Source organism: Kryptolebias marmoratus, linkage group LG13, assembly GCF_001649575.2.
Source record: "Kryptolebias marmoratus isolate JLee-2015 linkage group LG13, ASM164957v2, whole genome shotgun sequence".
NCBI lineage: Eukaryota > Metazoa > Chordata > Actinopteri > Cyprinodontiformes > Rivulidae > Kryptolebias > Kryptolebias marmoratus.
The window spans coordinates 26,854,274-26,869,631 of record NC_051442.1 but is presented as its reverse complement, the minus strand read 5'-3'; the positions used below and the strand labels follow the sequence as shown (position 1 = coordinate 26,869,631).

General features: G+C 38.2%; 1 protein-coding gene across 1 annotated transcript in view; it reads left to right on the top strand.

The window, feature by feature from the left end:
• The window catches only part of acer3 (alkaline ceramidase 3), an 18,824-nt gene extending 3,645 nt beyond the window's left edge, over positions 1 to 15,179 (top strand). Inside the window, exons 2-11 of the mRNA XM_037979018.1 lie at positions 5,926 to 6,036; positions 6,190 to 6,242; positions 7,005 to 7,057; positions 7,297 to 7,378; positions 7,484 to 7,519; positions 10,086 to 10,144; positions 10,259 to 10,360; positions 10,836 to 10,940; positions 11,034 to 11,079; positions 11,211 to 15,179. Coding sequence (XP_037834946.1) covers positions 5,926 to 6,036; positions 6,190 to 6,242; positions 7,005 to 7,057; positions 7,297 to 7,378; positions 7,484 to 7,519; positions 10,086 to 10,144; positions 10,259 to 10,360; positions 10,836 to 10,940; positions 11,034 to 11,079; positions 11,211 to 11,264 — 701 coding nt within the window. The 3' untranslated portion in view covers positions 11,265 to 15,179. The remainder of the gene's footprint in view (positions 1 to 5,925; positions 6,037 to 6,189; positions 6,243 to 7,004; positions 7,058 to 7,296; positions 7,379 to 7,483; positions 7,520 to 10,085; positions 10,145 to 10,258; positions 10,361 to 10,835; positions 10,941 to 11,033; positions 11,080 to 11,210) is intronic.
• The last annotated feature ends 179 nt before the right edge of the window (positions 15,180 to 15,358 follow it).

Genomic DNA, 15,358 nt, shown 5'->3' with positions numbered 1-15,358 from the left:
AAGTGTGTCCATTGTTTTTTTTAGTCTTGCTTCATGTTGCTCTGGAGTGTCTGCGTAAATGAGTATGTCATCCATGTAGGTTGCTACTCCTTCCTGTCCTTCCAAGAGTTTTGTCATCTCACGCTGAAAGATTTCCGGGGCACTGGTAATACCAAATGGTAGCCTGTTGAAGTAGTATCTACCAAATGGGGTTATAAAGGTTGTTAATTTGGCGCTCTCTGGATCAAGTGGTATTTGCCAAAATCCGCTTGCAGCATCTAACAGTGAAAACACTTTGGCGCCTGCCAGTTCAGGCAAGATGTCATCCACCGTTGGTAGGACATACTTTTCCCTTTTGACTGCTTTATTTAGCTCTTTCAGATCGACGCAGATTCTAATTTGTTCTTTGTTTTTCTTTGGCACGGGCACCATTGGAGCACACCACTCTGTTGGGTCTGAGATTGGTTGAATCACTCTACAGTTTACCATACGATTCAGTTCTTTCTCCACTTTTGGTAACATTGGAACTAACACTCTCCTTGCTGTTGTCACACTATAGAGAGCTGCGCCCTCTCTTAGAGTGATCTTAACAGGTTTGATTTTCAGCCTTCCTATTTCATCAGGACAGGATTCACTGATTTGTGCTGGAGCTCTTATTTCCTCCATGCGTTTTATCAGGCCCATGGCAACTGCAACATTGTGACTCAGGAGGTAGCTGCATTGGGGTCCTTCAATAACATTGACTTTAAATCTGAATGTTTTGCCTTTCCTCATTGTGGTGGCTATAAAGTAACCCGTACAATTCAGTTTGCCTCCAGGGCTGTCTAGTTTGTTTGTTGGTTTTCTTAGTTTTGGCTTAAAGGCAAGCTTTTCAAATGTCTCTGATGGTATAACAGTTGTATCAGCCCCTGAGTCAATTTTGAAGACAATGTGAGAACCCTGTATTGGCAGCTTAACAGTCCAAGCTTTTGAAGAATCTTCCACGTCTGTGACTCCTCCCAGAAAGTATGTCGCATTTCTTTCAATATTCCTTTTAGGTGCAGTAACTTCACTGACCACACGGGAGCGACAAACGACCGCAAAATGACCCAACTTTTTACAGCTTCTGCACTCGGCGTTCCTAGCTGGACATTTATCATTTTTTTCATGTACTCGACCACATCATGTGCACTTGCGACCTTTATTAGCATTTTGATAGTGTTTTGGTTTGACTCCTCCTGTGTTCTGTACTTTGTTTGTATGGCTTTCGCTGTGTGTCAGCCTCTCTCGGTGTTGTTGGCGCTTGTAAGCCACTTCACTCAGGTTAGCACTAGCATTAGCTCCTTGCTCGCTTACGTGCTGTTTCACTTGCTCTGACTGTCTCACGAGCTCCACCGCTTTACTGAGGGTTAAGTCAGGCATCATTTGCAGCTTCTCAGACATCTCTTTGTCAAGTATTCCTATGACCAATCTGTCTCGGATATTTTCTTCTTTAACGCGGTCAAAATCACAGGTGTCTGCTAACTCATGGAGAGTTCTTATGTATTCCTCCGCGGTCTCCCCCGGCCTCTGAGCGCGCTGATGAAAACGAGCTCTTTCATGTATTGTGTTTACTTTGGGGACAAAGTAGTTGTCTAGTTTGTTTAAAACTATCTCATACTCCGTTTCGTCTTCCCCTTCTTCGAATGTAAACGTCTTGAACACTTGTTCCGCTTCCTTCCCGAGAGAATAAAGCAACGTACAGACCTGGACCTCGCCGTCTTCTAGGCTTAGCTTTGTGGCTACCCGGTAGCGCTGAAATCGCTGCCGCCATTCAGGCCACTGCTCCGGCCGTGAAAAATCAAAGGCTTCTTCTGACACCATGTAGTGTTATGCCGAGTCAAGGATGTCACCGGTATTGCGTTTGAACGTCTTTAATGTTGAACATAACACTGGCACATTCTCAGGTTGCTGAACAGAGTGTTGTCGGCTCTAGCGTCTCTACTGTATACGTCACTTCCTTGTTCTACTCCAATGTGACCTTACACATAAAATAGTTCCATTACATTACAGTATTTAAAAGACAGGTGTTAAAAAGATAAAATGCAGTGGAGTACTAGGCGGCAGAGTCAACAAATAAGTCGGTCTTAGCTAGACGAGGGGAGGGCGTATCCTCCCTCCGACGCGTCGTGCCTTCTCGTCTCCAGCTGACCGATCCTGCGTGGCAACCAACAGGGAGATCTTCACCAGTAGAAAATCTTGGCGACGATCCAGTCCCCCGTTCTCCACAGCAGCCAATCGTCCGATCCTCAACGGCCGTTCAAACCTCTGCGGCATCGTCCAGTCCTTCAGTTCCGCTGCCCCTGCGTCCTTGGTCTATCTGGCACCCCTCTTTTCTCTCTCTGCTTCAACTGTCCAGCTACCCTTTTATCTCAGATTTCTCAGTCTGCACGTTACTTGGCTAATGAAGAACACCTGTGCCGTCAAAGTGGGCGTTTCCGGCTGTGGGTGGTAATGGCACCTCAAAAACAAAACAAAATCAGCAAAACATGCAACACAGCAACCCAAACGAAAATAATCCAAAATAAACTAATAAAAAAGCAAACAACTTCAAACCACCAAAGTAAATAACTTGAAAACACCACAGCAAACATCACATTAACTCAAAAAGGTCACATTACCACACTACTACATCACATTTTAGCTCAGTTGACTGAATTATAGTCATTTTTGTGTTTTCTAGGTCAGTGGGCTGTGGCAGCCATTTTGATATGAGTTGGCTCCAGAAGTGTTTCAGTTGTAGACGTACACCCAGTAGTTATTCCCTTAAAGTTTCATCACAGTCCATTCAGTGGTTCATAAGATATTTTGCTAACAAACAAACAGAGTTGACTGCAAACAGTTAATGGCAAATTTTTGAACAAAGATCTTGTGAAATCTGTTAGTGCCTTAGCTTGTGTTGGGGCTCAATCTTAGCTACATCATATGTGGGGGTCAGTTAATGTAAAATTGAAGAAGTTAAAAATGTTTTTGTATTTTTTTAAAGTCTGTGCTGTGGCAGCCATCTTGATTTAGATTGTCTTGAAAAGTTATAGATGTCCATTTCATGATTACTTTCTGAAAGTTTCATTAAAATCTGTCCAGTGGTTCCTGACATATTTTGCTAACAGACACATGAACATGACATAGATAAAAACATGATTGTCCACCTTTGCCTTTCTCAGCAGGTGATTACAAATGTAAGTCATGATAGACAATTTTTTAGACTGTGTTTTTTTTTGAGGGTGGGGTGGGGTTAAAGCTATAAAGTGTCCGGTGTGCTGTGGAGTTCAGCTTTGTAACCAGGTTCATGACATTAATGTCAGTGGATGTTCAGTCTGTTCATACAAAATGTCATACAATTCAGAATGAACAGTTAATATCAGTCTTTACTTACACACCACTGAACAACAGAAGCACAAACTGATGTTATAAAAAGTCATGAAACAACTAAATCATCTGTGATGTTTACCTTTGACCCTGTGAACTTGAAATCAGTAGAATCTTGACCCATGAGGTGTACAGCTGTGCAGTTTGACCTTTCTTTGTTTGAGGATTATCAGTTTAGAGCTCAGACAAAAACATTGTCCATGGACAGACTGATGACACCATAACGTATATGTATAAAAACTAATTAGCAGAACTTTAGTTAAGAGCTAAAATTACCAAAACCCTAGTAAAAATCTAAAACTACCAAAACACTAGCAAAAAGATAAATGGAGCAAAACATGACCTTAAAACTAAAAGGTACAAATTATTAACTTAAAGAAGTATACTATCCAATTTTGGCATTTGAATGGTTAAAATAGTACAAAGTATACAGAAGTAGTTACATGTCAAATGTTGAATCAGCTTTCACAAAACTAGCCATTTTCTGTGGTAATGGAAACACTCTTTGTGGTTGAATTGAGAAAGCAGGAGGTACTGTCATGAATCAGCTGAATAGGAGCTTATTGCAGCCAGATAACAAAACTGGTGTCCTTGTATGTTGAAGCTGCTTTGTACTTCAGGCCCGAGGAGGACAGTAGATTTGTTTAGTGTACCTGTGGGTGGTGTCAAGGTCAAATATAAATATATTTTTACTGATTTCTGTCTTTCTGTTAGTCTCTTGAGAAACACAGTTCTTAGACAGTTCGTGGTTCAAAACTCAGAACTTTTCCACTCTCAAATTTACAGATTTTTGTGATAGGTTTTGGGCCATTTTCTAAGCATCACCTATTTTTGTGATGAGTTTATTTTCTTAATCATAGGGTTTATGTACAACATGAGATTCATTTAGTAAAACTATGTTTTACTTTGGAGTAAAACAAACACAAACAAAAATCAGAATATCAGCTGGACTATCTTGTGACTGATATTTATAACATACTGTACAACCAATGGTGTTCATTTAAACAATAACATTTTTACTTAAAACTTTAGTTGTAATCATCATTCCATGTAGGCAAAATATTACATAATCAGAGGGAGATTTAATTAAACTTTCAGAAAATAATCATTGGATGTATATCTATAACTGATTAATTTTTGGAGTCAGACCAATTCAAGATGGCTGCTAACGGCTAATTAAGCTTTGCCAACACAAAAATGACTACCCTATTTTCCACACTTTAGGGAACACTGGATTATAAGACGCACTGTCAATGAATGGTCAATTTTCAAATTTTTGTCATATATAAAGCGCACCGAACTATAAGGCACATCGTCATTTTTGTAACTTTGTGCCGACCGTGTGCTCCGTGTTTCATTCAAAATGGATGATTTTATTGCTCTAGCGGAGCTGGTTCGCCTGTATCAGCATTTATATGATACCTCTATGAGAGATCACAAAGATGATCAAACGGTTCAAAACTCCCTGAAGAATACTGCACCGACATAAGCGTCAAGTATAAATGCTTACAACGCTCGCTCAGGTCTGCGCGCCATGCATGGATCCCTGTGCGACTCTACGAAGCAGGACTATAACTGAGTCTTTAATGTTGCAAGCGGTGCAGCTTTGTAGTTTATCAAAGTCATACTAAAACATTACAATTTCTTACATATATAAGGCTCTCCAGATTATAAGGCGCACTGTCATTTTTTGAGAAAATTGAAGGCTTTTAGGTGCGCCTTATAATCCGGAAAATATGGTATAACTTAGTCTATTTTCCAGACATTAAACTAAAATATATTCTGGTAGTAGCTGAGAGTCATTCCTAACACATACCGTGGGCATTAACACATTTCATGACTCAGTTTCACACGAGATAGTAAATATCAAAGGTTTAACCAAAATAGCTATAACTTCATCTCTTCTCACCATGAGATCATCTTAGCCTAAAACTCTACCATGAAAGGTGGCGGGCGACAAGCATTCTCTCAAGGAATACTAGGCCTTCATTTTCCTAATTATTTTGCAAATAACTGGCTAAAATACAAAGAGTTGTGGACTGTGTTATGCCCCTGATTTTTCAAGGTCAAAATAATGCAACTGAAAGAAAATAAAAAGACAGGGGAGTTAATCACAATTATTTGTCTTCCAGTGAATGAATAGCAACAACTTTATAGTTGTTATGACCTAGAAAACCTATCAAGATTATATGCAGGTGTAGATTCTCAGTCATCCAGGCCATGGTAAAAATTTGCAAGCTATCCAGTTTACATCACATCTCAGCTTTAAAAGCTCAACTCCACACTCTCTATTTCTGAATTGAGAAAGCTCCTCGGATGAAAAGCGAAACGTCTTCAGCTACAGAATAGAAGTCCAGTTGTTTTTGTTTTTTAACATTTTTATCAAGATTATACCTGTACCTATACCTGGTAAAGCCCATATCATTCTCTTTCCCAGAGGCCTCTGAAGAAGCAGCCAGACTATAAACTGTCTGCCTGTCAGACAACATAGTTACATCTGCCTAACTCATTCCCAGACACAAAGCCATCTTTAATGTCCTTTATTTTCTGTTTGAACAGGGAACACCGTCAGCAACCTCATTATGATCCTTCCTCCTATTTATGGGGCCTTCCAAACGTTTCGTGACGGCCTGGAGTTTCGCTACATCTGCTCATTCCTTGGACTTTTAGGTGAGTGTGATTTTCAGTACTGAATCAAACATAGGCACATCTCGATTGTTGACAACACCTTCTTCAGCATGTTTAGTTAATCAGTTACATTACATATATATGAAATTCTAACTTTTAGTTTTTTTCTTTTTGGTCTGCCTGCCTGGCACCCAGCTGTAGGTGTTGGTTCCTGGTGCTTCCATATGACATTGTTATATGAGATGCAGGTGAGCTACATGTCTATGACTTTATATACTGTATTTATATATATATGAGTGTGTGTGGTATATTTCTGCATGTGTGTGTGTATACAATCAATTGGTTGTTAACACAAATAGCTAATCAGCCAATCACATGGCAGCAACTCATTTTGGACATAAAGCCTTCTAGATTTCAGAGGTCCTAGAAGAATAGGCAGACTGGTCCAAGATGGCAAAAAGACAACAGAAGCTCAAATACCCATTCGTTCCACACAATCTGTAGAATACCATGTCTGAGCACAAAACACGTCCAACCTTGAAGCAGATGGACTACAGCAGCAGAAGACCACATCAGGTGCCACTCCTGTCAGCTAAGGGCAGGAAACTTTGGCATCAGTTAACACAGGCTCACCAAAACAGGACATTAAGAGATTGAAAAAAAAACATTTTCTGCTCCAGTCGATCACCTTTTGGATGTAATGGAACAAGAGACTCACATCATGCATATGCAACTGACAAATCTGCAGTAACTACATGATGTTAACATGTCAATGTGAACCAGAATATCAGAGGAATGTTTCCAACAACTTGTTGAATCTATAACATGAAGAATTAAGGCAGTTCTGAGGACAACAGGGGATTGAATCCAGCACTAGCAAGGTTTATACATACATACTTGTACACTGTGAGACACTCTAAGATAAGAATTTCGTACTTAACGAAATGCGTAATCATTCTGAAACTGTGCAATCCTATTCAGTCACATTTTCTCTGTGCTGTTTTTTGCAGTTACTCGACGAGTTGCCAATGATTTACAGCACGTGTGTCTTTGTCTACTGTCTGTAAGTTATTCAGGCTTGTGAATTTTATTTGCTGTTGTAGCACGTGAAACTGTTGATCTGTGGGAACAAAACCAATGTGGCTGAAGCTGTAAAATGAATCAATTTGATTTATTCCCTGAAAGTGGATTGTATAACCTTTTAATGGTCTTATGTGTAACTTTCACTTTAAGCTTATCTTGTCACACTTTAATATTCTTTTAGCTGAACAAAAAAGATGACAACATATTTCTTCTGTTTAGATATGAATGCTTCAAGCAAGAAAACAGTGTCAATTTATTTCCTATTGCATTATTATTAGTCTTCAGTGTCTCAGTTACTTTGGTGAGTACATACTTACTTTCAAAATTATAATTTTATATTATTTTATGCAAAATGTATTACAGCCAACATATCTACTTGACTAGTTTCTGTATTTCTGTTGAACAGGTATATTTACAGTGGAAAGAGCCAGTGTTTCACCAGGTAAGGTGGCGCTTTTCATCCTGATCATCTGGCTTACTGTTTGCTATTAGGGCTCAGTGTGCCGTAGGTCAGCTGTAACTTGTTTAAACACTGGGCTTGCCAACAGAGCATGCACGCTCAGTTTTGTGTATAATGGTTTCATAGGCTTGTTAAACCAACAGCATTCTGTCATTCAGACATGGATATCATTTTTATGGAAATGTTCTTCACAGAAACCAAAAGTGCTTGACAGTGGAATACAAAGACATAAAACAATAGTTTAAATATTGTCATAAAAATGAAGTTGCCAGGTTTAAAATGAATATAGCCATCAGTTAAAGCACAACAAAGAATAAAAATAATTTTAAAATGTCAAAGTAGTTAAAATCATTTAAAAACATACCCATAACAGTCACTCAGATATCCATGGTGTGCATACGAAATGAACTTACAACTAGTCCAATGAGAGCAGACACTGGTTGTGACCTCTTAGCTCTAGGAGACAGCAGAATTGGGGACATTTACTTTAAGCTTGGGTCCTCTATCAGAGTCCTGGGAGCTTGAGGGTTCTGCTCAGTATCTTAGTTGTTTCTAGGACTGCGCTCTTCTGGACAGAGATCTCTGAGGTTGTTCCTGGGATCTGTTGGAGCCACTCTTCCAGTTTGGGGGTCACAGCACTGAGTGCTCCAATGACCACTGGTACCACTGAGGCCTTGACTTTCCACAACTTCTCTAGTTTCTGTTTTAGCCCATGATGTTTCTCCAGCTTGTCTAGATGTCATTTGGGACTGCTACATCTATCACCACTGGCTTCCTCTGTAGGTTATTGACCACCACAATATCTGGTTGGTTAGCCATCACCTGTTTGTCAGTCTGGTTCTGGAAGTCCCACAGTGTCTTAGCCCTGCGATTCTCCACCACCCTTGGTGGAGTCTCCCACTGTGGCACTTCCTGGCCGTACTCAGCAGAGATGTTCCGGTATACTGGTCCAGCCACATGGTTATGGACGAGGTTATCTTGCTGTTTTTTGATGGGAGGTGAAGAGATCTGGATCATTTTACAATCTTATTAGTTTCTGTAGTGAATCTTATGTTGTTTTCTTTGATTCAAGGGCATACATGGCAGGGGTCTGATCATGCTATGGGTGTACACGTAATGACCTTCTTTATTTATCAGGGTGCAGTTGATAAGCATGCACGAGAACAAGTTCTGTTTCCTTATCCACTAAAGCAGAAGTCCCCAACCTCCAGGCCGTGGACCGGTACCAGTCTGTGGGTCATTTGGTACTGGGTCGCAGAGAAAGAATAATTAACTTACAGTATTTTATTTTCGGAGCCTGAGCAACATTTATTTTGAAAAATAACAGGATTCTCTCCACTCCATCCGTCTATGATTCACTCTTGATGCATGTCAGAACACTTATCTAGGTCATGTGATACGTTACCACTAAAAACAAACCCACAAGCTAGCAAAATGAGTAAAAAACAAACGTCTCTGGAAGCCCTAGATGGGACTGTCTCGTTACTGAGAAACAGACACAGGGCTCCCACCGATTCAGCATTATGGTGAGTTGCATTCTTTGTGCACTTTATATTTGTGGTGTATCTTATTTTAAAGGGCATGTTTAACCAGAGAACATTCGGGGGAGGAGAGGCTGTTATTCATGTTGATAACGCAATACCAGGATGCAACTAACAAAGCTGCGAGGACACGCTGGATTTACTTTTATTATGTTTTAAAAATACCCCCGTTTTCATGCCAGTCGTATCATATTTTTTTGTTGTTGTATTTATCTGCCACACCTTTAAAGGCCGGTCTGTGAAAATACTGTCTGATAATGAACCGGTCCGTGGAGCTAAAAAAGTTGGGGACCACTGCACTAAAAGATAAGAAAATAGGAGAGGTCATGAGATTGCGAGGCCGAACCAGGCCTTGGGTTAATCAGAACTTTCGCAATGAGGTCTGGACATCATAAATGCCAGAGAAATAGAATACTAGTCAGGCGTTGCTGGACGCAGCCTGATGCTGTCATAGTTAACATCTCTGTTAACTATGACTATCTCTGTGGATTTGCAAATCTGCTCGGTGGGTAATCATGTAATTCTTAATAAGTTTTGTCAGTACTTTAAATGTTTGTCTCCTGGTCAAATCCATCTCTAAAAAAACCAACCCGAAAGGATTGGGAACTAATCGATTCTTAACAGAGGTTGGTGGAGTGTTATTATTGGAGTATGGAGTATGGAAGATCAGAGGTTCACAAACCCTGGTGCAGTCTACCTCTGAGCACCCTTAGTTGAGTAATGCGTTAGAGACATAGAAATGATAACCTTGGAGGTCACCCGGATTAACAATGTCTATGTCAACTGTTGGGAAACCAGTACATTGTGATGAGAAACAGATTACTGGAGCAAGACATTTATGGTTTAAGGTGTATATATCCTGAATGTGTGTTATTCTTTATGTCATAGGATAAATGGATACCAAGGCAAACTTCTCACAATTGTATTTGATGTAGTTGTAATACTTGTAGATAATTTATTTTTGACTATTTATTTTGTGTCCCTCTCCCCCTACACACACTTCTCAGGTCATGTATGGTGCTCTAGTAGCTTGCCTTGTGTTGCGATCTATTTTCATTGTTACATGGTAAGTTTTCCAAGAGGACCATTATAATAGAAACAGTTACTTTATTGAGAAACATGTTGTTATTGTCAGAAAATTCTGAGTAGTTTTGTTTTTATATTTATGTTTCACTTTTAGGGTGTACCCATGGCTCAGGCCTCTGTGTTACACCTCCCTAGGCATCTTTATGTTAGGGTTCCTGCTGTGGAATATTGATAACATCTTCTGTGATTCATTAAGGTAAGAGTTTGTGTAGATTTTTAAAAAATATGTATAAATTTGATCCAAAGTAATAAGAAAATTTATTTTAGCCATAAGTTAAAAAAAATAAATCAATTGTAGCAAAATTAGCACTGATAGGAGATAATGAATAACTGTTTTGTTCATCCACTAGTAGTGTTCTCATCCCAGTAGATTAAGAATATTGGATTTATGTAATTAAACTGTTCAAACTGTGTATGTAACAGCATTGCATAGATTTTTAGATTACATTGTAAAGTTTAAATGTAGTGTAAATATTTCCTCAGTTATATTCACTGTACATGTTTATATTTAAAAATATCTCAAAAAAGTTATCATGGCAAATAATGATGGCTAAAGAATTGTCCATTAATCCAATAATCCATTATTATTTGTAAGATAAAGTTATGTAAAATGTTTTGTTGGATTCTGTTGTCCTCAACACATTGGTTTTGTTTGTTTGTTTTAATCTCAGAGCCAGTAGACAAGTGCTGCCCCCTGGTGTTGGAGTAGTAACACAGTTCCATGCCTGGTGGCACATCTTCACAGGTCTGGGATCCTACCTGCACATACTTCTCAGGTAACGTTCTTATTGTCTCAGGAGATTGCAGTGTGTTTCACTATGATGATGTGTGTTAATTTACAACAAAAGTAAATACTCATATCCCTGCAGCTTGCAGATCAGATCAACCTACCTCAAGTACAGACCAAAGGTTTGGGTATGTGTGGCTTCTTGTCATTATTGTAACTGTTATTGTTATTTGGCTTTTTTTGTGTTACCAATGGTACATTTGGAGTGTGAAAAACAAGACAACCATAACCCATTGCTAGATGTCACTTCTTTTATCAGTTTCTGTGTGGAGTCTGGCCCACATTGCACATTGAACCACAGAAGACGAGCTGAAATTAAAGGATGGAGACCAGCTAAAAGATGGTGACTGCCAAATTCAGACTCTGTTGGCACAAGAATCTGACAGTGCCTGGCAGCAGTAGCAGGGCAGCACTCAAACAATAAGCAGGTGAACACCAGGTCACCACTTTAGGAACCTTTTTGTTCTCTACTATGTGAAATGACTAAGTTTGGTATAGCACTCAAGTTATAGAAAATTGAAGTCTTTTTTTTCATGAAATATAATTTATTAGACTAGTTTTTCTCTTAATTTTATTGTGGCATAAGCATTTTATTTGCTAATCTGTTTTAAAACAATGAATAAATGATGTACAGTAGTCCAATTCACTGGAGCATATTGAATGGGGTTATAGATGTTTAATTGATTGAGGTTGCAAAAAAAACCTATAGGTGCAATATGTTAAAATTCACAATATATATTTTTATTGTTCAGTTATGTGAATCATTCAATCTCAAAAATCTTCATATATTCAAATATATTACAATTTAAATTAAGTATAAGGAATGTAATTTATGGGTAATCTCAAGAGAAGGTAGTATCTCACTGGGTGTGATTGTTGGAAACTAGATGGTGACTCAAAAGTGAGAAAAAATAGGCAAGTTTTCCATTGGGGTGTCACTGAATTTTGTGTCTTTGTGACCCGGTGACCAGCGAGCTGTGTGGCTGCATTTTGAGTGGCCAATTTTTGAAAATCACAGTTTATAGTTTTGTGCACAGGTTGCAAAACTGTATTCTAGACCACGCACATTATTTTGTTGCCAACATTCACCCACATCATACCTACCTTGGCAATGGTGCAGATGGATCAGTTGCTCCCTCATTTTCAAAAGTGGAAGTGCATACTTGTGTTTTTTTTTTACTTAGAACATGTTGTCACTCCCATCAATAAGACAACAGCACTACCTGCTGTTGTCTTATTGATGACAACATGTTTCTAGTTTTACGTTCTCAGTTACAAACTAAAAGGTTAATGTTAAAAATAATCAGTATGTTCTACACCCCCCTCCCTCAGCTTTGAGTTGGTTGAGTACAGCTCACTAGTCAAACAAATAGCCTTCATCTGTGGGGATGAGAAGGAAAGCTAGTCAGTTTTTTAAGGTGTTAAAACTGTGCTGTATATATATATATATTGAATAAAAGCCAGACTATGTTCTAGACTATAGAACATTGAGTGACATCATGCTATTTAGTAGAGCAAGTTATCCACAAGTGTATACCAAGTGGATATATAAATACTTTTATCCTGATTTTATATTGATATCTACCTGAAGCTCATTGTAGGTAATTCAATTGGGGTTGAACAAAAGTCTAGACTAAAAGTATTCAAAATATGGCCTAAAAGTTAGTTTTTTAAATCTTTACATTTAGTCTCACCAAAAATGCCTCAACTTGCCACTGTTTGTTTAAAATAAATAAATAAACTTTACAGGATTTGAACACCAGTCTTCTACATTAAATCACATCGTAATTTTCATTGTACTAAGAAGGCATACTTTGTCAATAGGAGTATCACCTCAGTGCCTGTGATGTGGACACAATAGGTGCTTTGAGTTTTACATCCCTGATTTTGCTTCCCCACATAATCTGGCATCCATGTAGTCACCCCCACAATTTTGATTTAATTTACTGAAGTACACTTATGAAATGAAAATAGGCAGTTTTAGACTAGTTTTTTTTTATCATTCTTATTTATCATTGACACATTTTTTAGAGCTGGACAGGTTTTCTTCAGAGGGTCCTGTTACAGCTCTAGGGCTCTTGATACAGGGGTGAGATGACTGCTCTGACTGTGTGACTACATTAAGAGAAAATTGGTTGCACAAATTGTTTGAACATGTTCAAAATTCAACCAAGAAGACTTTGAGTCTTTTAGACTCAACAGAAGAAATCCAGAACCCCCCAAAATGTTTCAAGACATTTTGAAGACTCCCTCATAAATGCTGTTTGCAGACTAGTTTCCAGCAGTCGCAGTCCACTGAAACACCTTAAAACTCACTACTAAGGGTGTAATGGTATATGTAAGTCACTATTTGGCAAGTACCTCATTGTCATGGTCAGTTTTCCTTTTTCTAAGTCTATTTTAAACAGACACAGACAGTAACTCTTCAGAAGCAAAGACAGAAAAACAAACCATCCCTTTTTAGGAAGCTCTAAGGAAGCAGTGATGCTGTTATTAGAGTCATTTGTCATTATTAGTCATTTCCTTTGCATGAGTTTGTTTTTACATTTTTGCTTGAAGTGTCTCACATATCGACATGCCACAACTGGAATATTGACTTTCTGAAGTCACATTTTCTTTTTAAACCTGTAATGCATGAGATGTTTTACTTTACCACAGAGAGGTCAGACATGCAATGTTTTTAAGATTCTTAACACTGAATTGTAGCTTTTTGAAAACACACTCTTATTTATCCAAGATACACATATCAAACTAAACATTTGAAGTTTAAGGATTTGGGAAATAATTTTACAGTTGTTTAAGTTGTACTGCCAGCAAATCTCTGCCCTGGAGGCCTGAAGTTGCTGTAGAACCAGAGAGTGGTTCTAAATATATATTTATTTAACACCGTTAGGGGAATAAAACTAGTAACTAAAAGGCTTAATAAACAGAAGCATTCAGGATTAGCATCATGGCTACATGTGTTACCTGCTTGAGGAAAAATTGACTTTAAATGTCTATAATCAAGCAAAAATTGAATCAAAATACCAGAACGTTGGATTCATTCCGCCCTCATAATCTGCAGGCATTTCAAGACACTGTCCATCAAAGAGTAGAAGAAAGCTGGAAACTTAGTTTAACAAAGTTTTTCCAGTGTACTTTGTCATTCTAGTGAGCAAGTGCTTAAAAAACATTTTAAATTGTCTTAATCTAAATGAACACAATCAGTACTGATGTATTTTGTTTAAAGCACCTAATTATTAGTCCATATTTGATTGTCAAAGCAGTAGAAACTTCATAGAGGAACACCTTTATAAAACAATCTGTGATACTACCACTGGGTGGCAGAATGTTCCACCTCATTACAGACATTTCTGATCCTTCCATAGTGCATTGAAGTCCAGCACACGGCACACCTGCTGTGGAACGCCTCGTCTTTCCATCATATTTTAGATCAATGTATTTTAGATTTGTGTTGTGAATTGAAGAGTTTTGATTTTTTTGCTGCTGTAAAACGGTGGACATGTATTAGTAACTGAGGCAATATTTGAAGGGAACTGGTAAAATGGATTATGCACAATATTTTGATCATTTGAAGACTGACTATTTTTCTTTGTGTGGCCTCTTAAACTGCTCTGTGTTGGATTATCTCCTGAAGCAACACATTATACTCTCATCTTTTAGGATGCATACATTTACTTGGGTTTTTTGAGAGCATAAGCCCATAGTGTTCCAAACTTTCATAAGCACAATATGTGAACGATAAGTATTAACATTGTGCACTTTTCTTTGTAAAAATTGTTTCTTTGAGCTTTTAATTCACTGCTCATCAGTAAAAGAGAGCAGTTCTCCAACAGGGTGCCTTATTGTTATTACTACAATGTGATCCAAGTTGCCTTGATGTTTGTGATAAACCTCTCAGTTTGTCCAGTGTGTCGCCATGTGCCGTTTCCTTGATCATTAGCCACAAATGCACTAGGAGGACAAATACTAACAGCTTTTAATGCAAAGTCTGTACCTGATTTTTTGGCCTTTCATTCATTTTTTGTGTGTAACTTCTACACATTGTCATTACGTTAACAGTATGAAGGTGAAGAACTGTAATATTTACTGTATGTGTTTGAACCACAACACCAAATTCTGCCAACAGTTTTGCCGACCTTTGACCATGCCAGTCTTTAATGATGTCCTGTGTTTGTCCAATAAAAGTAATGACTCATGAGTGTTGAGCACCTTATGAGACACACTGTGATGTTGTTGTTGTTTTTATTTGTATGACAGCTGTGAAGAATTTATTGTAGCACAACTCTGGATCTGCCTAGAACTTACTGAAGGGTAAAACCAAAAAGGGGAAAATTCCTGAGATTTTAAAAACAGGTCCAATTTAATACATTTTACAAAATTCAACATAATAAAAATTACAATTTT